Here is a 26,434-nt window from a genome sequence, read left to right on the forward strand (position 1 = left end):
TAATAAAAGAAAATATATATATATTTGAGAATTATGACGTCATCACCTCCTATGTCTCGACGCAGGAAGGTGTGAAACCATACGTAAGGTCTTCTACAATGCCTCTTGACTTGAAAAACAAAAAAAACCGGACGAAAAAGCTCAAATAGAAGAGTTATAACGCAATGTACCATGAAACACACAAAAGGGATAGAGTGTGGACTGTCTGGACAGAAACACTCTCACACACACACAAACGCATTCACGCACACACATTTTCCCTTATCTCATCAACATCATTGGTAATAAACACCTCGAAGTGTAAGCTGAGTTCCTCACAAGAGAAACAATCTCCTCGTGTCAGCAGAAATAATTGATAAACAAGCGGTCACAAAAGTCAACGTGAAGAAATGAAAAAAAAATAAAGGGAGGAAAAGTAACCAATTTTATGGTTTGTTTGGGTTACAACTGGTGAACCATATTTCAGTCACGTGTTTCTTTGATCGTTTTAGAACACACAGATGCTAGCAGCGGAAGGTTTGATGCAGGATAGCCAGTGCTACATTAGTTATTGGTCTGAATAATTCTTTTGGTCAAAAAGGACCAAACCGTATTTTCAGCCAAAATCGCTATTGGTCGAAAACGACCAACTTCGTCGTGTAAAGGTTAATCAACATCTCCCTTGGGACGTTAAACCGAAAGATTTCATTTTATAAAAAATGCTCCCTCTCCCTTAAAACCAAAACTTTCAAAAATGCTGATACATGTTTCCCCTTATTTCTGATGCGGGGTTTATATACCGAGTTTTATTTTTCTAAATTGGCGGACTTGTGAGATACTGTTACTTTTGTCATAAATTTTTGAACTTCCTCTATCCCCCTTAGAATATGGCCTTCAGAAAAAAAAAAAAAAACTAAAGTAATAAAAGCCTAAGGTAGGCCATGGTCCTTTCATGTACCAAAAGTCATCCGAATTATTCCAGTGGTGTAGGAGGAGTTAACCGTCTAGCATTTTTACATTATATATATATATATATATATATATATATATATATAGATAGATAGATATAGATAGATAGATATAGATAGATGATTACTACCAATATACTAAAAATATAAAAACCTGATCAAATTAAAAAATAAAACTCGGTCTCCTAAATAGACTTTCTTTTCCATTTCTAAAGTTCTATATAAAAGTAAACACATTAAATTATGTGATAGGTTTCCCAAAAAGTAAACGCATATTAAATTATGTGATATGTTTCCCAATGCATTAAGTATTGATTAATCCTTTCTTTTTCTGTGAAAATGAATAACTACAAAAGCCCACATGTACGCGTACATACAGGTATTTAATCCCACACTATTAAAGAACAGTTATGACCAATGTTAACAGCATCGCACCAACCTTTCAGTCCTACTTCCCATTGTAAGTGCAGTATATTAAGGAAGTATTTTAAAGAAGTAATGATTTTATATCCTGCTGGACTAATTAGGATTTTGACAAATTTTGTTTGTTTGAAAGAAAAAAAAAACAATGAAACCTTTAATTTAATGTCCCATGATTATGCTCTTTAAGTTATAGGAGATGAGTGATTATGAAAGTATGTGGGGGAAATGGGAAAAGTGGAGAAACGCCACAGCGTTGTACCACAAGCTCTCGGATGCAACCAGGAACCTCTTGTACTAAAAGTGAATGCTCTACCACTGAGTCACGGTGTCCCCTTTTGTTTGTTTGTTTCTAGACACGCCTGTTTTAACTTAATATGGATTTAATTCCTTGTTGAATTTAAGTAGATTTCTCTATATCAAACTAAGTTTTATTCTCAATATTCTGTACTCTTTAGGCAAGATCTTAAAAACCTTAAAAACCTTAGTGGGTGGTAATCGGAACTGTCCGAACAGTCATATCCTCTTACTAGTGACATTGTAACTTAATGTGTGTCTAACGACGTTGCCATAGTTTTGGTCCCGGTTACACTGTGATTAATGACTTACACATGTGGGTTCTTTCTTTCTCTGTAGAGAAGGGGGAAATGAACAAACATTGACCAACTTGCCTGCATATATGGGTCGTTCCTTCTCAACAGAAGAAGAAATATTCTGTTGAAAGCAGGTTGAAAGTGTGAAATAACAAAGCAACATCAAGCACTCGGAGTTTCCAGACTACTTTTTTCTTCGCCAAAACATTTGAGACATACCATTCCTTATTCATGTGACGGAGAAGATCAGTTTTTGCTCGCCCCTATTCTCGCCGAGAGTTGTCATCCAGTTTGAATTTTGTTGGCAACACGAATTTCGGAGAAAATATCTGTTTCACTACCATGTAGTGGGAGAAGAAGGCTAATAGGTCAATTTTCTATACCACCCACTACGGCTTTTAAGATCCTTCCTAAAGAGTAGGTTCTATAAAACATAAGCTATTTTATTTTAATAAGTAAAATTACCACTAAAACAAAACTAACACAACTTATTAGTTTGGTTAAAGAAAAATTAATTGTATTTTCAGCGAAGCTTCTTTTCTGCGAGGTATAAAGGCAAAACGAAAATATTCAACTGACCCTTTCGTTTCTTCTTCTTTTTATTCTTCTTGTTCATAAGTTTGTTTGGTGACTGCTTCCCTCCACCTGATGTTCTACTGGTGTCTGAAGCTGCGTCTCTGTACCACTGCGCAATATAAAAGTGCCTAGCATAGCTCAAGGACTGGTCACTCTGGCCATTTACAGCCAAATAATCAAGCAATACTCGTTGGAGAAACTGCGTTCGTTCTTCATCAGGATCCAATTCTTCTGTACTTTTCTCTTTCTGCGAAAACAAAAAGGATGAATATGCAAAGTGTCTTACTTCAACAGTTACAACTACTGCTAGATTAAAGCAATAAAAATACAGCTCAAGTTGCCGTTTCCAAATACTTAGTCTCTTTAGACTGCTGCACTTCACTGTATTCATTGCATCGATACAGTAAGAAAATAGAAGTGCGTAATGTTTTTAACACGACTTAAATATCAGAAAAATAAAATACAACTTATAAAGTTTGCATAACGATAGGTTTCTTCACACTTTGTATTACTCTTAACGCTATTTCTTACTAACATAGCTTTATTGTTAGATACCATATTAACTATTTCAACTACACGTATTCAGTAATAGGGATGTTTTTCTGCATTGTTCACCATAAGTAACGATATGGGAGATTTCTAAATTAAAATACTTCTAAATCAACATTTAGTCATATAAATATTTATAAATATGTTTCGTAAGTTAATATTTTACAGACAAAGCAAACAAATGAATAGAGGATACCTTATTCGAATCTACGTAGTTTGGTTGTTCTCAAAATGCTCATAAAATAAATAAATAAAAATACACACACACACAATTTAAATACACCAACAGCAATCCCAATGTAATAATATTACGTACATACGAAACAGAATTGCTTTTATGCAGACTTCTTTTTTTTTTCTTTTTTTAACGTCTTACTTGTTAGAAACAGCAACAATATAAAAGCGTAACTTACCTTTTTCTTCTTTTTATCTGACAATCCACTTTCCTCCGCTTCCCTTAGCTCTTCTTCTTTGATCTCGTGTATTATTTGATCAATGGTGTTTAATTTCAAATGAGATGTTACAGCATCTTTTCTTAATCTAGCAGCAACAACTCCCAAGTAATCCAGCGATGCAACTCGAAGCGACATATCTGTGCCCTTATTTATAAAGTTTTGTACCTAAAATGAAATACGAAACGTCAGAACAGAAGGAAAAATAACAAAAGCTGAAGCGCCACGTAGAGGAAGAACCAAACCATGACAAAAATAGACTTGATGACTCGAAAAACATAACATAAACAAAAGTCACAATTTGTACCACACACCAATACCGTAAACTTTAAACAAACTAAATAACTAGGAATGCAATGGATATACCCGATTGCAATGAAATGAGCTGAGCGAGCTTAAACTACGTAATCAGGAAGCGTTTTTCGGTGATTATTCCTCGATGGTACATCGGATTTTTGATTTCGACCTATGTTGTCACTCAGCACGACATACTCTATCAGCGTGCTAAGTTTGGTTGAGATCGGCCAAACGGTCTAGGAGGAAGCGTTTTTCGGTGATTATTCCTCGATGGTACATCGGATTTTTGATTTCGACCTATGTTGTCACTCAGCACGACATACTCTATCAGCGTGCTAAGTTTGGTTGAGATCGGCCAAACGGTCTAGGAGGAGTTCGCGGACAACCAAACGGCTAACCCGAGTATAAGAGCTTCGCTTCGCTCAGCTCAACAAATTGAAGTACATAAAATGCACACTTAATCTTATGACAAGCAAAACACCCCCAAACACAAAAAGGAAGCGAGATCAAATATTATGCATGATGAAAGATATTACAATCAAAACAAATGGAGAAACAAGAAGGAAATCTTATCATTGCATGCAGAGTATTCTACAACGTACACATTATATACTTACAAAAACTTTAGTGTGTAACTTTAGATATTTAAGTTGCCATCAAATGTATACAGGTAAACTATGATCGCACTTACCTTCTATTTCATAAAAATAAATAAATAAATAAATAATAATAAAAAGTACTGTAAACAACATTACACAGACATTTAATATACTTACTAATAATTTCCCAAGTAGACTTAAAAGCAACTCTGCTGCTGGCCATTCTGGTTTATTTACAGTAGTAAGAAGGTCCTGGACAAAATTTTCGAACAACGGCCGGTAATCAATTTCTTCGTTTTTACTCCCACATTTATTAAGGAACACGGAGAGAAAATTTCCTGCTGTTCTCATTGCGGTTTCGTATTTATTAATGATTAGGACGTCTCGATCCACCTGTCAAGTAAAACAATTTCTGAAGGTTATTTCTACATAAACTACCTGTACCGTCAGTCCTTCGTAACAAACATTATGCATTTGTAATCTTGAAAAAGATAATTATAGTAAAGCTTCTCAATTTGCTTATCTCCCTTATTTGTCCAACTGGTTAATATAATTGTGTACCTGTGAAATTACTAACAGCAGATATATTCAAGTGCTATTATTATTTAGTATAAGTTGGTAACTTCTAGAAGTTAGAGATTTTGTGTGTAATGGCCAACCGACATTTCATTTATTCTAAACTTCACAAGATACGAACTACTACGATGAAAAACCATCATGTCACTATATTGTAACAAGTTTATGAATAAACAGTCGCTATCATCTACGTATAATATCTACTAAATAGTACATTTAAAAATACTATGCTAGAACGTAGGACCGTAATTATTTTCAAACCGGACCGCAGAAATCACATGTATTTTAAAAACTAGCAAAATTCCGTAAGATCCTTCAAAAAATATATCAAAATTTGTAATAGATGTTTATCTCGTCTGTTCACTTACAGGCGCAAATTGACAATTCTCTATGTAATCAGAAAGCTATAATCTTCTGTTTGAATGTTGGCAGAACTTTCAGAGTGTTTTTTTTTTTCGTTCTGTTTCTTTTTTGTTTATTTATTTTTATTTTACTATTTTTTTAATAACTTGCCTAGAACCTGGGTTATATATGTCCTATTTTAAAGTTGCTGAGTAACAAAAATTGTGTAAAGAAGTATTAAATTCCGTAATTTCATAATATTCAACACACACACTGTCCCATTTCTGATATATGTATATGGTTGGAACTAAAGAATTCCAAAGCAGGCATTAAAAATTGATTACCATAATCACTTTTGCTAAATGCTTCATCAGACAGGGAGGGGAAAATACGAAAACCAAGATAAAAATGTATTAAAGAAGAGGAAGTGGTTCAAGACCAGATGGCGTCCAACTGGACGCTTCAATTGCATCTTCTTTATTTTTTTTCGTTTTTCTCCCTACTTCTTCCTTTCCTCGTCTATTTTCAACAATCTGGTGAGACTACATAGAAATAAGTACCCGTCTGTGCAATCTTAAAAAGGGACGTTCCCATGTGGGGTCAGAGTTTTGCAGAAACTGATGTTACTAGCAGAACTGCTACATTATACCAAGATGATATGAGAAAAATAGTTGCTAATGAATCATACAGCTTGAGATAGAAAAAAAAAAAAAAAAAAAAAAAAACGTATCTCAAAATTCTGTTCTATTCGAACATCAATGTAATGTAATTACGATTATGATATATAATCACTAAAAGAAGTAAAATTATAACCAGAATATACTAAATACTGAAAACAAACCTCCGTTTAACATCTTGAGCACCGAATAACCAAGGGTTGTGCACAAGTATTATGAACATAGATTCCACTGGAAAGGCAAAATGATTGATTGTCTGAAACCAATCTGGAGGATTAAGTGTTTATCTCAGTTTATAAAAGAAACATTTAATTTTGCTTTTGTACCTTAGCGATTTAAACGGATTGATCGTGAAATGTCCAATATGAACAAGCCGCTTTAAACTTACCGATTTATATTGTATAGTTGCAATAAGGCTATAATATACCTTATACTCTCGAAGAAGAAGAAGAAAAAAAAACACGTACACATTTAACGGTTGATTTGATCAGTTTTTCCAGTAGGAATAAATTTGATAAAAGATATTATCTGTCCTGTCTCCTTCAGATACCTGAAGTTTTTAGTGCTTATTATCAAATCTCTGAAAATGCGACTCCCAGTATATAGAAGAATAAACATAATTGCCCTCCTTCACAGCGCGTCGAAAACCGTGCTGTGATTAATCTAAAGAAAAATTACATCTTATCAATTATTTAAAAATTTACTCTACATTCTGTAATAAAAATAGATTTATTTAATTAACGAGGACGTGCATATGCAAGTTTACGAATAGCCGCAAACCGCCTTCGGCAACACTATATAAAGTCAGCCAATTTGTCTTTGCACTTTTTGCAAAACGAGAGACGTTACCGTGAAAAGCGGAACTATCTTGTAAAATCTGATACGGCTGGTAACTGATCACTTATTAGCCAAATATTCGCCCTGCTGAGACCATTAGGTGCTAATGGGAGTTTTTCATCATAAAATAGTTATTGCAACATCAAGCACATTATGTAAATGTATGCTTGAAGTGGGGAAAGTTTTCCTTGTTGGTGCCATAATTATTAAAATGCAGAAAAGAAAGTATTCTGAAACTGTTTGATACACTAAAAGGATTTAATCGCCCTGCTGTTACATATTTATCGCGCGTTCTGTGCCAGTTAAGCCGTACTATTTTATCTGAAATTTGGTGTGCGAGACATAACATATTATTCTTTATTGAATAGCTTTTTTGCAAGAGCAGAAGAGAATGGATAATGTATAGCCCCCACACATCAATACATTCCAGAGCACATACGCACACACACACACAACACAAACTAGCAAATGTGCGTGTATATCCGTCAAGAACGGCAGAGGGGTTAGAACTTCAGTTGACGAGGGTAAAATTGTTGCTGAGAGCAAAGTGAAAACTTACGTTAACCATTTTGTCTTTGACCTCTTCTTCTTCTTTGACATCCTCTTCTTTCACTTTCACTTTTTCTTTGGCCTCTCCCTGTAATCTTTCGGGAAGGTTAACAACACACTGAATAAGTTGAAGAACTAATGCCGTTAACATCTGAATATACTCCTCTGAACTTAATCTATACGTTCTTAAGCTCCTCTTACTGCTTGGCAGGCGTGCTATTGACGCTAGGATGTCATCTAACAATAATCTCCTATGTTTCTCATACTTCGTAAATATCTGTAATAATAATAATAACAACAATAAAAATATTTTCTTTCTCATTAAAAGTAACGATCAGTTTTTAATTCTTTGTCTTTAAAAGGTCATTTGCAATACACTATTAGAGCAAAAGGAGAGCAAACATATGAAGAATAAAGTTTAAAAAAAAAAAAAAAAAAAAAAGTACGGAAGTACAAATTGATACCATTGAATATGGCTAGAAATACTGATTCCAACAAAGAAAATCAACCTTCACATATTTCTGAGCAAAGATAATCACAACAGCTGAAAAAGTTCGCGTGTATGTTTCTTTTCTGTCTTCTGGTTTTATATGAAAAGATCATGTCGAATGCTTATGTAATGTTTATACAAAATTTTCTTCGATTAGAAAGACGTCTATTGTACCAACATCAAGGATTCCGTGAAACGAAGAATTCAACAGTGAAATTTTGATTCTTCAAATTTTATAGTGACACTAAATCTCAATCAAATCACTAAATTCAATATACTGAAGATATTTAGTAAGATTTAGAACAACAGCTGTCTAGTTTGTACTTTACTGATAGTACGTTCCTCCATCAGTAAACAACTTCCAAGCACAACAATTCTTAATGCCAAATGTCACATGAACCAACTTCATCTACTTGTTATCTTTGAATAAGCACATTCAAAATTCAACCATTTATCACTAATTTTAAAGATCATATTTGAATACATTAATCTAAATTGAACCAGTCTAGTTTGTTTAAAAATTGTCAAATATATGAATTTAAACTTAGGTACAATAATCTATACTTTTCCCTATAACCTAAATACACATGAGCAGTATCGAAGAATTCAACCGTAACTTAGTTCCAACGTCTACGAATTAGGTACTCCCTAACCAAGAAATCCACTATATAAAACGCTGTACATTAATCATTTTCACAAAGAACCATTAAATTAAATTATAGATTAATTGTTAAATCAATTATTGAACATGTATGGCATTATTTTCGATTAATTTCAACGATACTCATACTTCAAAATTCTACTACTGCTCTATTTTTATTCAGTGCCTTTATTATGCTCATAATCACAAAAAATATGGTAATAACGCTTACTCTTTACAGTTTCGAATTCTCAGACTTACTTTCACAACAATCGGAAAGCATATTACCACAGTTTTGAAGTCTGAAACATAATTTACTGACTAAACAAATTTTAAAATACTTTATCTCATTTAAAGAGTAGTTTCCTTCCTTCAGTCAACGTCTATCGATCATAACTTTACTTTTCAAATTTTTACATAGAGAAAATATTGTTCAATATGATTTTACCCGGTGACTTCATAACGGTTACAAAAGGTTCTGTGCTAAAATGCCAGGCGGTTTCGAGATTTCACACACTACTGAAAAATGCGTTAACAGTAATTACGTTACAACACATTTCAGGCATTCTTTTAACTATGACCAACATCTTTACCAGTTTTTTAAAAATGATGGGAGACTAGAAAGTAACATTTTAAAACTGCTTTTGTTTTGCATGACTTCGAAAACGTAACAAAAGTAAGGAGAATTGTGAAGGCTTCATAGTAACTTCTGTCTGTACTTTTACATAATATACTTTAGCTGTAGAACTTCACGTAATAAGTCTAAGAGTCGTAATAACAAAAACGTATGAAAAAATATTCGTAATGAAAATCTGAAATAAAGCTCAATACATCAATGAACTTTCAGTAATGTATATAATTAAAAGAAAAAAAAAATCACATATCACTTTTCTGAAAATAAATCTTCATGCAAAGTATATACTTATTACTCGTACTTACTGTTGTAACTAATTTAAGTGCTGACAGCTGCAGTTCGCTAACACTTTCGACGAAAAATGGAGATACTCCCAACGTCGAGACATGTAAAACTGCGGTATCTGTAAGTATCTGAATGTTAAGAAGCTCAGCAAGCAGGCTAACAAGTTCATGTAACTTGTTATACAACGTAAGAATACTTTTCTCCCTTACTTCTTTGGCATGGGCTCGCTTCTTCCTTGCGTTGCCTACGTACTTTTCTGCGAGAAAGAATAATAACGTAATATATTTCTAACAAGTATGAGGTTATGACTAACAACTACCTCCTCTTAAGTGTGTATATACAAGTAAACATCACATTTTCACATTTTACACTTGGTCTCTTAGCAATTTCTGAAATGAGAATACAAAAGTATTATTTCTTATATGACCGAAACGACTACGAACAGGAAATCACAAATAAGATACGTGAAGTTGCGTCGAAGTGTTACACTGAGTACAAATTACAACAGCACCGATCAAACAACACGAAAGAGGGTTACTCATGGCATTATGTATTTTTTTACTTAAGAAAATTAAATAAATCAAGAACAAATGGGATTAGTTAGGTGAAGTAAACTTTTGTTCCATTACACTATATAAACTAATATGAACAATTTCACTGTTGGTCATTCAAAAGGGTGTGTATTTTTTACCTAAAAATTTACTTGCTACTTGAAATTTTTGCAATTATACCACCAAAATTTACAGAATCTGGTCATTTTTAATTTTTTTTTTTTTTAATATTTCCTTTAAAAGCTTTCTAATCAGAATTGTAACAATAATAAACGTGTGAAATAAAATTTGATGAAAAGCAACTTAAGGATTTACTATTGACATTTTTCAAAGATCGGTAGTTGCCTTATCTACTTTCTGTTTCAATTACGAATCACTCACTCACTCACTCATTCTCTCTCTCTCTCTCTCTCTCTCTCTATATATATATATATATATATATATATATATATATATATATATATATATATATATATATATATATATAATGTTCTACAATTGGCGTCCATGACAAACAGAGTGCTATTCTTCAGATCAAAATACAGCTAAAATATTATATACTGGTATACCCTCCGGACTCTCCTTCAGCCGCTATAGGGAATCAAAATTTTCACTATGTGGCAACATCGCATATTAACTTACAACAATTATCATTGCTCTACGAATCCATCGAACAGTTACATCGATTGGTACGCTAATATGTGGTGATAGTGTCAACGTGTATAGATTTTAACTGCTATTTGGAAAGAATTGATGTAACTATTTGATGGACGGGTAGATCTACTCTATGTTTTTTTTTTTTTTTTTTTTTTAATCTATAACGTTGCCACATAGTACAATGTGTCTATAGACTAGGACCCGCAAGGTATATAATTATATATAATTTTTGCTTTGTTTTGGCTTGTAAAATAATGCTCTGTATTCCGTGGGCGCCATTTTTAGAACACCCAATGCACATATATACATTTTACACACACACACACACATATATATATATATATATATATATATATAGCTGAAATGCTTGCTCTTTGCACGAGAAGAATAGGTTTATGGAAAATATCTGAATCCCTTTTCCTTTTATGATACGTATTTCTATAAAAGTGTAATTATAAAAATACAGAAAATACTCTACTTTTAGCTTAAATTCTGAAATGCTCTACCCTCATAGCACACGCCTCTTAATCAAATTGATATGATTTAAAAACTCAGCTTGAGGTGGGTACTATGTTCCAAAAGTCATTTCTAAAGGGTCATTAGTTTTCCCCGATCCCAAAACTGTGAATTTGACACTAATTTTAGTCATTTCTGACATTTTATTTTTCACTCCTCTGCCAATGGGGCTCGAGTTGGACTTAACCGGCATTCGGAGCGTCGCTATTCATTTCAGCGACCCCGAGAATTATGAATCACAAACCAATATCGGTTGTTTTGGATTATTTTTACATATCACCCCTTCCAACTTTCACACCTTGGAATGTCTTATACCTATTCCTAGTATATATTTTTCCAGACTGTGAGTCATATATCAACCAAGTCCGGTTGAAATTGCTCCAGGTGTTTCAGAATTACGATGGAATACACATTTATATTGATACGTTTAAATATTATATATAAATGCCCGAAGAACAACTTCGGCGTTGTCCCTGTAAATTCCCACCTGATATATCCGTTCTTGACTAAACGTGAATTTAAATGTCATCAGAATTGTCACCTAACTGCTTCGTGACACCAAAAACTATAAATTCAACACTAATCTCGGTCATCTGACATTTTAATATTCATCCCTTCTATGCCGATGTGGGCTGAATTTGGACTTTCATGCTATAGGGAATGGGATTCGACACTGATATAGATTGTTTTCCATTATTTTTATATTTCATCCCCTTGCCGACCCCTAAGGAGTTTCAATAGGGGTTAAACGAGGACATAAACGGCATCAAGACTGTCACGGCCCTCCTTAAGGGTTGTTTTCAATTACTTTCACATTTCACCTCCTTCCCACACCCTTAGGGACACAGGGGGCTGAGCTTGGATTTAAAGGCCATCGAACCTATCATCAACCTTAGGGACTCTGAAAGCTATGAATTTGACAATAATATCGGCCGTTTTCGATTATTTTTACGTGTCGCCTTCCCACCCCACCTCCGGAGGGGGGGGGGGCTAATGGGAGTTAACTTGGGACTTAAAACACATGAGGAGTTCACCATTCATAGTTTTCAGAGTCGCTGAGATGAATAGTGACACTTCAGATGCTTTCAAGTGATAGTTCATATCCCCATCGGGGTGAAAAACAAAATGTCCAAAATGACAGAAATTAGTATCGAATCCATAGGTCTCGGGGTTGGTCAAACGGACGACCCGTTTAAATTACTTTTGGAACAGAAAACCTACCTTACGCTGAGTTTTTATCGTGTCACTTAGGTTAAAGGGTTTATCCTAAGAGAGGTAGGGGGTTCAAAATGTATGCCCAAAATAGAATATCTCACGGGCTTTTATCATTACACTTTTACTGAAATGTATATTGTAAAGGGGAATGATGGATTTCTTTATTCTAAGAACTGGTTACGCCATTATACAAACAAGTTCCCAAATTTTTAGAAAAATGTTCCCAGAAGACCTTACCTTTATTCTTAGAATCCACCCTATATACAGGATCAAACGACGGGTAAATCGTATTTTGGAGCTGATATTTTGTGAAAAGCACCACTCTGTCAATAACATCTTCTAAGTATATTCTTTTTGGCATATTAGGGGAAGTCATGATATACAGAGAAGTCAGCGAAGCATCCACTGCACGCATTACTCGCTCCATTGCTAACTCCAACCACAATTGTCTTTCTTCTTCATCATCATCCTTGAAAAGGCAAAAATCAATAGCTAACATTAATATGATTCTAACCAATTAACAAGTTAAAGCTTAATATATCCATTGCATTCAGGAACGCCAGCCAATATGATTATTTTTATAATTTATAACATCAAAACTATTGTAAGAAGTAAATTCAATTTTGTCATTGTTGCTTTATTATTAAATTAACATGTACAACTTAGTCACTTTCCTTACTGAACAAATTACTAATATTTATTTTATATTGAGACAGCCCATATTCCTCTCATTTAATTTTCTAGTATAATATCCAATTTTTTGAACTACAATTTACATAAAGAAAGCATATCCTCGGTGAAAATTTAATGTGACAATTGTGTAAAGCATTACTCAGAAAAGAAGCTGGTTATAAATTTTCACTATTCGTCATTAATATTTGGTCTGTTTTGTTGCCTTCAATGTTTATTTATTTACAGTACGGCTAGCAAATGTCAGTCAATAATTGGACATTATTCTACTGAATTCGTACAATTAATTAAATATTATATATATATATATATATATATATATATATATATATATATATATATATATATATATATATATATCGATTCGCCAAAAGAAACGTAAGATAATACAGAAATGTTGTAGCCCCGCACATTTACTCTGTGATACTTCACATTTACAAGGTGCATGTAAAAAAAAAGTTTGGTTATTGCAAAGAAGAAAATAAGAGATACACTTTATTGTTGATTCTATAGAAGTATATACCTTGACTACTTTTCTACATAGTCATCATGAAGCTCCAAGGAATTTTGATAACGTAGCACAAGCTTTTGTAGACCCTCTATGTAGAAATTTGCAGCTGTAGAGTTGAGCCAACCGTGAATTGATATCGTGAGAACTTTACTGCTGTTGGAAAGTTGCGCAGCAGTCACTTTTCAGGTCGAGGAGAAAAGAGACAAAATAAATTACCAGCGGCAAAACTGGAACTGTATGCAAGCGCAGCTTGGTTAGAGTTGCCAGTTCTATGTTTAAATTAAAAAAAAAATAAATAAATAAATAAATAAATAAAAAAAAACTGTCCTTTCTTTGACATGCGCCTTGTAAATTAGAGGCCTATTTATAATAAATAAACTTACAGGATCCGCAATGGGAGATACTCTTACTCCATCTCTGATGTTCTTTTCCAATATGTTTAATAAACGAACCAATCGTTCAGGAGGAATTGATTCCATTGCTCCTAACGTTTTCAGCTTAGCTGCTTCACTGCACAAGTCTTGTAGCTGATACTTAGGAATAAGGGCTTCTGATGGAACGTCCGTTTCTTCATCTACAAAGTAAGAGAGATTTGTGAGCAGGTATCAACTAGAAAATCTGACACAACTTTTATCAATTCATATATATATATATAATAATCAAAACACATGCAACCTGAAAGCTTTTAGAACTAATGAACATTTACAAGTAACCTTAAGAAATAATAATAACTACACCCCGAATGATTTTGTGGTGTTCTATATGAAATTACCTGTTTTATGTTACATCCAGTTATAAAACTGTGAATGTCAGCAAGGAAAATCTCAGATAGCGCACTCCCTTGAAATAACTTCAGGACATGTAATCATCATCATGGACGTATGTCTTCTCGGGTTAATCAGTTTCATGCCTGCCTTTTTCTCATCCCACGAATTCTTTTAACATTATGTGTGAAAAGATCTATATTTATTAATTATTAATTTGTATTAATTACCCACTCATTCATTTACTGTTTGTCTAAAATACGTAATTCTCACTAAGGACTGTCATCAGTGTTGTAAAGATATTATTTTTTTTTTCTGATTGCATAAAGCTGTTTAGTACACATCAATAACATTAGACATTCGGAAAACTTAGCTAATAAAATCCATTTACGTCTAGGAATTCGGTTAATGCATTCTTCCGTATTTCGTGTCTTCATTGCTAAATCGTGAAAGTGTTTGTTTACGTTTATGTAATGTATTATGTCAATGTGTATTTTATGTAATAAAGCTGAGAAAGTTCCTTTCCTGATTATCTAACCATCTCCAACGTCAAAAGTACTTGTTAAAATGAAATCATCTCATCGACACGTGTCTGGAGTCAGCAAGATCACCAAAAGATTTGGATCCTTAAATACTCCGTTCAACCCGGAAACGAAGAGTCAGTCGGCGACAATCTTTGGAGTTCGTTGGAGTCAGTCAGGAGCCAGACTTCAGAGTTAGTCGGGGCCAGTCTTTGGACTTGGCTGGAGAACGTCAAAGTCAGTTAGTTAGAAAACTAGTCGAACAATCTTTAATTCGGTCAACGGCAGAATCTAGCTCAATGGCTAGAGAATCAGTTTACGTTATAACTAAAACGGCAGATCACCGATCAATCATCAAAGGGACTCCAAGGAGCCCAGCAGAGATAATGAAACAACAGGTACTGTAATATCAGATTTCATCCCTTCTTTCCCTCACCTACACTCTCTCTTCAAATATCTTGAAATCCTCATTTTTTATTTCTTTATTTTGAAACGGGTGTCGTCCAGTTCCAGTACCCGATCTACTAATGAGACACAGCCCAAGTAATTCTTATCGACAACACAGCTTTCTTTGAAAATCTATTTCAAATTAAGCACCCGTAAAATATATTATCATTCGTATGTTTTAGCCTACACACGCATAAACGCCGGAATGCTAAATTAAAGCCTGTTGTAGTGGCGGGAAAGTAACTTTATACTCTGTGTGTGTGTGTGTGTGTGATATAAATAGGAATATTTCAATTTGGCATTGTTTATATAGCATAACTACAGCGGATTTTAACCACTTTTTTTCTTGTATTTTCGATTATTTGGATTTGGTTTTGTTTATACATTACAATTACAGTCATATATTCTCCCTAGATACTAATGTACGATGAACTACGTTGTTACGTCACGTGCTAAAGATTTTTTTAATGTAAAAGAAAACACCAATTCACAAAGCACAAGACTGAACTACAAAAAACAATGATCAACCTTCAGCCTTCATGCAAATAAATACTGATAATTTTATTCTAATAACTTCTGTTGATTTCAATTTTAATTTTGAAGACCTAACGAAATAACGAAACTAGACTCGAGAACGGTTACATATAATACACATTTAGATTTCAGAACCAGGTGGTCCAAAGCTTAAGGGGGCGCAGCGGATTATCTGGTGTCTTTTAGAACTACCTCCTCGAAATTTGCATTAAAGAAAGAACGAAGAAAGCAGCAGTACTCTCACTTCACAATCTAGATCAAAATATATATATATAAAATACCCTCTATAAAGTTTGTCTCCATAGTGATAACGATGTGAAAGCTTGACGAACAATAATTCTGATTTTAGAAAATATCAATGTATAGTTAGAATAACGGGATGGACTATTTTAACTATCGTCTACAATGACCCCATTAATAACACCGTCTTCGTTTCTTATATACCTATATTATTTTTACTATCATTTTATATTCCTTTTATTATCTTTTCATTCCTATTTTTATTTTTACTCCAATTTCTAGAGTAATTTAACTTTTCAGTGCCGAACTACCTACGTGGTAGTGACCTCCCCTTCTTCCCATGCTTTTGTCAACACTATGTCGTAGTGACTTTTGCAGTGCAATGTTTGAAATGGCGTAACTTCTAACTTATTGAACATACTTTGGTCGGATTCATTTATTTATTTTAAATCTTAAAGATGGTTAGTAATTTTAGATATAGTTGGTATTCCACTAAATTTTACGTAAACTTATAGAAGATACTTACCTATTTCAGCATTTAGGTCAACATCTTCTGTACTATCAAAGATCATTTCAATCGAACGATTAAATCTCTGGTAGGTATTTGTTTCCATAAGTTCTTCCACGCTCAATTTCTCCAACACTGGTACCAGCTTCCTCTCTAATTTTCTTACTTTCTTCTTTGGCACAAACGTTGATACATCTGAAAGGGCAATACTTCTTATGAGGAGAGAATGAAATTATTTTATGTATCTTACTTAAACATAAAATCTCACTTGTAATAATTACGAATTATCTTTTCTCTAATCCGATTTTGAAGTCTCGTGTGAGGTATCGAGAAAAATAATATTTTAACTGCATACTGATATTTGAACATGTTTTTGAACTTAGAAAAACATTTCTTGCGGCTCTATATGCTAAATGCACTTCTCATCGTACACTAACACTATGTATAAGCTTCTACAGAGTGTTGGCTTGATTAGCTATATCACCTCACATTTGAATTTCCTCTGTAAAACTTACTTAAGAAGAGCAAGACTGCCTTTATTTTATTTAAAATTAACAACTACTGGCTTAGTCCAAAATATAACTTTACTTCATCTTCTGCATATGCTAACAAATGCTGAAATATAACTAAACTCGAGAACTACAGACCTCTGGAATACAACTGAATTCTGTACTTTTATTCTTATGTAGAATTACTGAATTTAAAGATGTTTCTTTTTGTCTCAAATATTTGAAGCTACTATTTATCAGGATCAAGAATTCTTACTCTTACCTGAAGAAACTGTGGGTTTTGTGAGACAGCGTGTTGTAACATTAAAAGCCTCTGGACTGAAACCACTTCGGCAAAAAAGAAAAAGTGGAAGATACCAACATATTTAAAACGATGTACGAAGAAAGAAAAATAAAACACCTCGTAACAGTTAAGCGAGACTATATGAAACAAAAACTTGTAACGAAGTCTACATATTTCAACGGGTGAATGAATTAACTGACATACATTTCTCCAACTTCGGTAACGATCAACCTTTGTCGAATTGATTAGATCTACTGGACAACTAGGTACTTTGGAATACATAATGGAAGATCCAAATGATTGTAACAGGGAAGAAAATAAATTGGTATCAGATAACAAATGCTGATCATCATCGTCTTATACTTACCTTCACTGCTATCATTTATTCCCGCATGGTTATCCGATGATCGTTGATTCTGGTTTCCTCGTTTTCTTTTTTTGATCCTTTCTGAGAGGGACGTTCCAAATTCCGCATCTGGTACGTACTCATCATCATCCTCGGATGATCGTCTCTTTCTCCTTTCTTCTTTTTCTGCGGATAAGAATACCAAAGTTTAACATATGCTTCGACTTTATGAATTAAGAACCTCCTGAACCAAGGGGAACACGAATGATGATGATTTCACATTTCCCCATGGAGCATCCCTCAAATTATCACTGAATACAAAGATTAACTTTCAAATTGGTCAATTATAAGAACATTGGACTTAAAAATGCTATTACTAGCAACGAAGTTACCTGGAAAACAGAAAGTTTTACTACTCAGGGGTAACTAAAGAATGCTGGTTCTACGAAATGAAAAGTAAGTGTTAAAAATAGTTATTATACGTGTAATTATAAATGGGACACTACACTATGTATGATAAATTGATTAAACAAGTTGTTCCTTTCCCCACACCGTATTCTCTATTCATGCAAATTCAATTAAATTCAAAATATAAAATAAACAACTGGACTAAGAATCGATCCCGGGCATCTAGTTTACCATATCAGTGCGTTAACCACTACCTAGTTCGCTTTCTGGCTCGTCCACACCTCCTGTTGTGCCTGGAGCCAGTCTCTGTATATTAATGAACATCTATGACAGCTGATATCACAATACTGGTAAAATGCCTGAAACAAACATTTCATGCCAACGAGTCTTTTTATTCATCACGTGTATACCCGTCACGAAAATCGTCATCATGTTCGGAAACATTCACACCTCAAGACGCCATACACTCACTAGAAGATCCTACTCTTACGATTAATAGTAAAATTTCACAATAGGTAGAGTAAGCTGATATTTTGAAGAAGGAAAATAAATTATTTATATAAAACAAGCGCAAACTATACATTTCAAAGACTCATTTTTAAAGTATTACATCTGTTGATCTAACGAATTTTTGTCAGCTCCTGGCAGGTTAGGCTGCATTGCACGGTCTTGCAGGGTCACAAGAACTGAGACTGCGGGAGTCCAGCTAACCATTCAAACGTATATTCTTTTCTAACACACAGCCGACAGGGAGCAGGCAAGATTACCCGGCATTTCTATCACTAGACAGAGATAAAAATTGTAGAATAGTTACATACTAATAAAATAATTTCACGGTCCACTCCAAATATATTTCTAACATGTTTAGTACACAAAGAAGAATTGTAGCTTTTATTATTTAAATGTTCGTAACATAATTTATATTACATGTATCTATATAAATAACCCCTTCAAATGATTCATCATTGCAACAAGCTTGATTACTACATGTTGGAAGTAAGTTTAAAATAATTACAAATTTATATACATACACAACATATTTAACCTAGTTATTATTTTAATTTATATATAAAAAAATGTAAATATGTTTGGAATTCAGTGCCCCTCCTGTTAAGAGGCAGACCTGTGTAACGGAGGAGAAAGCAATGGAACAATTAGTGATAAAGAAACTTTCTTGTGTTCTTAAGATCTAACGAATATCATGTTATGTATCCTTTTGCTGAATTAAACTTAGAATTTGTATGCAAGAATATAAAGACACTTCTAGTAACCACGGATCCACTGAAACTGTGATGAAAGAACTTCCTCTATACACAAACAATTAATTTTCTTCACTTTTCTCATATATATCGCAACCATATCTAGCAATTAGAACTGCAAATATTTTTTGGCGAGTTTACAACAATGTAAAACAATTACACCGCATACTGTTATAAGACAATATTCAGATTAACAACAGATACTGATACGAAAGTAAATTTAGCAAAACTTATGTGTCAACAGCATTGATATCACGTAGACTATACTACTATACATGAAATTATTATTTTGTTAGTTACTGTTCTTTCTACACATTAATGAAAATGAAATGAAACCTTTGAGTTTTACGTCTTACGTTTACGTCGGGTAGGTTAAAGGAGACGGTGATGATGAGAAATGAGTGAAATGGTGGAATGAAGAAAGTGGAGGAAACGGGAGAATCTCGAGGAAACCCGCACACGGTGTTTGTCCACTAAAAAGTTCACTTGACGCAAGCTGGGATCGAACCAGGGATTCCAAGCGCCAGAGGTGAACGCTCTACCAGTGAGCCACCACGGTCCTCTACTAATTAATTAAAGCTGAAATTTTAACTGGCACCAAATAGTACTGCTAGATTACAATCACACTATTAAACAATAACTTTCAGAATCTACACGCTACGGTCAAAGCTAGAAATATTTATTTTTGTATATATGAAACCATCACCATTCTACAATCACTGGCAGATTACATATCACAAATTGAGAATTTCATATAGTACAAAATTAATTACAAAAATATTTGTTTCAAACGCTTGTGTAAAGCTCTCCTGCCAAGATAAGTAAGTAACAAATACTAGTAAACATTATATTTAACACTTGAAAAGAAAATATACTTACCTTTCTTCCTTTGTAGTTCCCTCTCTTTTTCTCTTGCTTTAAAATACTTGGTTTTGTTTTTCGTTTCACCTTCACTTTCTGAACCAGAGTCTAGTTCTTTATACTTTGTCCTTTCAATATTAGTATTACGTGTCGATATTTTGTGGTTAGATGTTAACCCCAGTTTACTTGCTAGAAGTGGTGACTTTTCAGCAAAAGCTTTCAAGCTTTTCTGCATTAGTGCCTGATCCTGGAAATTCACAATTGAACATACTTTATGAAAGCAAATGTAAATTGAGCAACTTCCACATTCAATAGTTAACACACTTATCCATTTGATTTGAGATAAAATTCACAGCTTGGATTAATTAATATATCAGAACAAGTACTTTACCTCTCTGCAACATATTTTATTCTACTCATTTATTTCACTGTATGGCCTATAACATACAGTCATGTTACAAAATAAGTATATGAACACCTTGAGAACCCACCTTAATTCTAAAAGATCAATCGGTTCACCCGTAAGAGACTTGTTCTGATACATAACTTTGGAAAAAAAATCAAAGAAGTGAGCAGCTGTTCCTATCTTTGCTGCTACCTTAAACAAAACAAGAGCTTAGGAATTATTTTTTTAAAAATTAATAAAATTAAAAAATCGTGAATATGACTATACATTGTCGTAACTCGTTCAATTGTTTTCAGTCCTAAAACGAAATATTTTTATTACAGAAAAACCTGATATTTATTAATCAATATTAAATAAATATGAATATGTGCTCGATTATTCATTAGAGTCAATCATACAATAAAAATTATACTAAGAAATAGATCATTATAATGCAAATATAACCAGTAACAACACCCCAACGACTGAAGAATGATCATATATTACTTATTCTAACTGAATAAATCTTTTGCGATTAATAGCACCATCAATCACTTTGTTCAATTTCCTCGTAGGTTTGATTTTCATTCCTCTTTGGTATCAAATGATTGAAATAATTATAATTATTTAATTAACCTATTAGTCCATATCGTTCAATATTGGAAATTCATAATTTCAAGCTTTTGTGAACTTACAATGATTATTTTTAAAGTTAAACATTTAGATGTGTATTTAGATGATCATGGAAATGATACTGGGCCTTATGCTGAAATATTAGAAGTTGCAGTTTTTGTATACTTGTAGATCGAAACCCCAAAAAGGTTAACAAACTCTATAAATCAATTACGGAGCCACAAAAATTCATTTCATGAATTTTCCTGGTAAATGTTCAAAAAAGAAATAACTTGTCATTTGGCATACACAAACCAAGTCAAAACACAATCAAACTAGAGCGTTATATATTTATGTAGACCTCTCTTACAATACCTCAAAATTTTATTTCATAAACGAAATATGGATTTTACCTTTAGAATAACTTGTGTACCACATACCTCCGCTGAGAGTTTGTTCAACCTAACGACAGGTTCTTTCATTTTCATATCTTGTTGTTTCTTTTCATTTTCTGATGAAAGGTTGGACTGTTCTTTCTTAAGTAAATTTGTCTTGGCTTCTTTGCTTGGGGAAGATCCTGGAAATCCAGAATAACAGTAAGTATTACAAATTAATTATCAATCAATTCCAACATATAAATATGGAAAAAAAAATATATATTTACAGAAAGAGAAAAAAAAAACATGCAATTTCTTCTGAATAAGTACACAAGACCCAATCACATATGATTATTTTCATTGGTTTAATTTTTCAAGTCAGAATTTGAGTAGTGTTGCTTTCATCGATCAAAACTACGGGTTTGAGGAAAGCAGCGCATTTTAATTTGAAATATAAAACAAAACTTAGGAAACAAAATGGGAGCTTAGCAGAAATTGATTCGAATAATTACATTCAGTTTGAGTTTAACATACAAATATTCTTGCAGAATAGCTGTATATGATTTTTAATTACACAATATATAAACTTACGTCATCCGACATAATACTAATTCAATAACCTGTGCGAAGATTATATATATACGGGGTGACTGGTAATTTGATGCATTCCTTGCAAGGGGATATTCTACAGTTATTTTAAAACATTTTCACCTATAGGAAAAGGGGGTCGCAAATCAATAGTTTGAGTAATTTGCACATTTATGATTTGTTTGAAATTTGCTGGCTAACATCAGGTGCACGAGAAAGTTTTACCCTGACCCACTTCCCTACATCGTAGAGCAGGGTTGGCAAAAACCATGTTTTTTATTAAAAAAAAAATGTTTAAATAATTTGCTCTATGTATTTGTATCACATATGGATAGAAAGAAGTAAGCTTGTTTCTCCTTAGTGTTAGTATGCAACAACCGGGTTATGCTGGAAGGGGTCACATAAGCTTAAAGCGGAATTCAAACCGCTTCTCGGCTTACATCCGAGAGAAATTGTCCTCCATTTGAACTCGAAACCGGGACTAATTGGCCACAAATGCGATAAGTCTGCCGACTCACTCACGAAGGACTCCTGATAAAAATATGTTGACTGATCTTTACATATTTGTTAATATAATCGTCAAGAGTCATTAGTACAGAAGGACAAAAAGATAAACAATTGCACAAGCGGATCCATTATACAGAATTACATACGAACAATTTCAAAGTACTACAGAGTACAGAAGAACTAATTTAGTCCAAGTCAGTTCACTACGACGTTTAGTCCAAGTTAAAGAAATATAACAACTTACTTTGCATATCAGTAGGAAAAGTGAATGAAGATACGAATTATTTGAGTCCACTTTGGCTCTGACACATTTATACATAAATAGTTACAAAAGATTCTTGTTATTTCAATAATTACCTATCGTGGGGTTTGTATGACCCCCTTCCCAAAAATTACAGCATTTCGATGTATTTTATCAATAGTAAACATTATTAAAACGAATTAATGTTTATAATTTTCCTTTGATTGCATAACAATAATAACAAACTATTAAAAAATCCCAAAAGAAACATCCATAAAGTTAAATAAAAAAAAAGTTGCTTTTGTAATATAATCTCTTTGAGTAAAGAATGGGGAATGTAGGTCTGAATATGGTACGAATAATATATGGGAGTGAAACGTGATAATCTACAAATGGGTGTTCATCAAGATTTTACGAATAGTTACACTTTTACGGACATTTTTCGTTTTTGGGTTTAAACCAGCCAACCCTGTCGTAGAGAAATTAAATTTTACATGTGTAATCCTGCATGCCTGTGTAGGTTATCTGGTAATGTACAGCTCGGAACTCTGCACCGTTTCACGGCTCATAGTGGTCTGGTCTCTTGTAAATAGTTGAAAAGTGACCAAACACACACGAGAAAGTGACCAAAAGCACACGAAAAAGTTACCAAAATCTCGTCATGCCCCTTTTATCCTTTGTCAATTTCTCCATCACCCCCTCTCTTTGTTTGTTGTTTTGTTTCATCTTTTCTTCTTTACTTCTTCTTTTTGAGCTTCATCCTTTCTTAGGTTTTCTAAGTATGCTTTGTAGTTACGGTAAGCAGACAGCAGATGTAAGAAGTTTCTGAGTAAGTGGAACCAGTTCTGCCCTATTTTCGAATTTTTTTATCCCAGACATTAAATTTAACTTAGCACTGAGAGTTCTCAAAGCCATGAAATATTCAAATTCATCACCTAGTCTTAAGAAGAACATAAAAGAAGCATAACACAAGACGAACATGATGAACCCCACACCCACCCACCCAAATCAAACAAACAAACAAACAAACAAACAAACAAAAAACAAACACAAACACAAACACACACACACACACACACACACAAAAAAAAAAAAAACGTTGAGCGGAGCGTGAACTATCACGAGAGAAAACTAAAAGACCATTATGATAGATGAAAGAACAGACACAGAAGGGTTCTCAACCCCACCTTGAGAGTTTAAGCATCCACCAACCATCCACTGTGCTTTAGAAAGAATAAAAGCTGAAGTGAGAATAAAGCTGACTGTTTCACATGTAGCAGCAAGTTTTGAAGCTTTCCAGAAGAGTAATGAGTAACAAGTTTCTGCCTTTTTCCATTTATTTTTATATTTTTCTTAGAAAACTGCCAATGCAAAACATAAATCACACGAAAATTTCACTTTACCTCCCAAAAAGTAACTTTTAGTGACAAATTTGAAAAAAAAAAAATATATTAAAAAAAAATACTTTTAGTTAAAAAAAAAAAAAAAGTGACTCGCTATGAGCCCTGTCGTTGCTGTTATAGGTCCGAACATGAAGTAAAGTGTAGTGGTCCAAAATTCATTACTGCACCTCAAAAAACAGATAGGCAACATCGCAGAAGCACTTGCCTCTAGGAAAAAACTGCACGGTTTGGAAGAGGTGGAATGAAGATAGTTTGTGGTCAAGAGAAAACGCGAACTATGACGGATTTCATACGCAGGGCTGGGTTTGAAAAAACCCGGGCTTTTTTGAAAGAGCCCAACCCACCTGGGCCCATATGTTTTTTTTTTCGGGTTTAACCGTTTTTTTTTTTCGAAATATTTCAAGATTGGGGTAAATGTCTTTGGGGTAAAAGTGTTAAAATGTGATTTATATTTCAAGATTGACATTGTCACAACTTGCAACAATTTTCTACTCACTGCTGTTTTGGAAAAATGGCCGCCATTTTGAAATTTTACATTGGATCGCCGAGAAAATCTATACAGCAAATTTAGCATATCTCTTGCTTCCACCGTCAAAATGTCAACTTAAAAGACTGAAAATTGCGATTTGTAGCGTGGATACTCGCTATTTTGAAATTTTACGTTGGTATGTCGCCAAAATCTATACAGGAAATTTAGTGTGTCTCGTGCTTGTATTCGGAAAATTTTAACTTAAAAGACCGATAATTGCACCCTGTAGTGTGTGTGGCAGAGGCAGACAAACGAGTTGAGTTGATTTTGTGTTTAACGTCCCTTTCAGCAGCGAGGCTATATGAGAGGGGACCTACAGATTAACATGTAATCCGAACGACATGAGTTCCCGCCGAGAATCGAACCCGGGTCGCCCACGCCGAAGACGCGTACGCTAACCACCTAGCCATGAAGGAGCTCGGCAGACAAACGAACAAATGTAGATCAAGTATCCCAGAAGTCTGACTGACGTTCCCCAAATATGAATACCAAAAGGAGTCTATTAATTTAAAATAAAGATACAATTCATTTGATTGATTTTTTTTTTTTTTTTTTTTTTAGTTTAGCGTCCCGTTCAGCAGCGAGGCTATATGAGACGTGGACCTACTGATTAACGTGGAATCCGAACCACATGAGCTCCCGCCGGGAATCGAACCCAGGTCTCCCAGAAAGATACAATTCATGTTGTATGAAATAAATAAATATTTCAAAATATCTTATATGAAATAAACATCTTCCAGGGTTAAAAAAAGTGACTTTACTGTTGAAGTTCACTTCCGATAATTTGTGCGTTCAATTACGGGATTTTGTCGAGCATTTGTTGCAAGACGGTTCTCTCCTGAAAATTAATTTAAAACAATTAACAAAGATATAATTCATATCATATTTTATAAAGTAACTGTTTCAAAATGTCTTAAATGAAATTAAAAATCTTCCAGCGTAAAATAAATAGTTTTATTGTTGAAGTATTCATTTCCGATGCTTCTGCGTTCAATTGCGGGAATTTCCCAAGCGCTTTTTTCACAAGGCAGATTTTTTCCGAAAATACAGGTTTCTTTACTTAACATCGAAACTTCCACTAGTACGGAAAATTGAATTCAGCACATGAAATAGTAAGCGTTACATTGTCTTCGGAACTCCGAGCATTAAGTTTCTTAAATTTGAGAAGAATTTTTACGCTATTGCTGGTGTTGACTCTACAGAATGTTTATTTGGAGAGTAGCAACAAATGACTGAACTAAACTGTTGTTGTTGGAAAACCAAATTTTACTGAAGAATACTTGTATTTTACATTAAGAAATAATACTAATAGTTTTACTAATGTATTTATTTATTTATTATTAATACCGGCACCTATGGCCTTAAACCCGTCAAACGTATGAGTGATAACGTCCCTCGGTATCGCCGAGTCCACGAGCACACTATTTACAGAAAGTATTTTCTAAAGTACAAAATTGCATATTTTACTTCGAATAGGCTATAAGCATAATCCATACATTAATTTGTTCT

General features: G+C 33.6%; 1 protein-coding gene across 4 annotated transcripts in view; it reads right to left on the minus strand.

The window, feature by feature from the left end:
- Nipped-B (Nipped-B cohesin loading factor) overlaps window positions 1-26,434 on the minus strand; it is a 212,886-nt gene that overhangs the window by 62,712 nt on the left and 123,740 nt on the right. For all 4 annotated transcript variants that reach the window (XM_081762740.1, XM_081762741.1, XM_081762738.1 and 1 more), the window contains exons 6-16: window positions 21,721-21,857; window positions 20,302-20,530; window positions 17,777-17,941; window positions 16,636-16,812; window positions 13,987-14,177; window positions 12,640-12,871; window positions 9,484-9,719; window positions 7,425-7,691; window positions 4,611-4,826; window positions 3,499-3,705; window positions 2,540-2,783 (exon numbers count right to left, since the gene is read on the minus strand). In XM_081762740.1, the coding sequence (XP_081618866.1) occupies window positions 2,540-2,783; window positions 3,499-3,705; window positions 4,611-4,826; window positions 7,425-7,691; window positions 9,484-9,719; window positions 12,640-12,871; window positions 13,987-14,177; window positions 16,636-16,812; window positions 17,777-17,941; window positions 20,302-20,530; window positions 21,721-21,857 (2,301 nt within the window). The remainder of the gene's footprint in view (window positions 1-2,539; window positions 2,784-3,498; window positions 3,706-4,610; window positions 4,827-7,424; window positions 7,692-9,483; window positions 9,720-12,639; window positions 12,872-13,986; window positions 14,178-16,635; window positions 16,813-17,776; window positions 17,942-20,301; window positions 20,531-21,720; window positions 21,858-26,434) is intronic.

This window comes from Thermobia domestica, chromosome 6 (assembly GCF_964235325.1).
Source record: "Thermobia domestica chromosome 6, izTheDome1.hap1.1, whole genome shotgun sequence".
In the NCBI taxonomy this organism is placed as follows: domain Eukaryota; kingdom Metazoa; phylum Arthropoda; class Insecta; order Zygentoma; family Lepismatidae; genus Thermobia; species Thermobia domestica.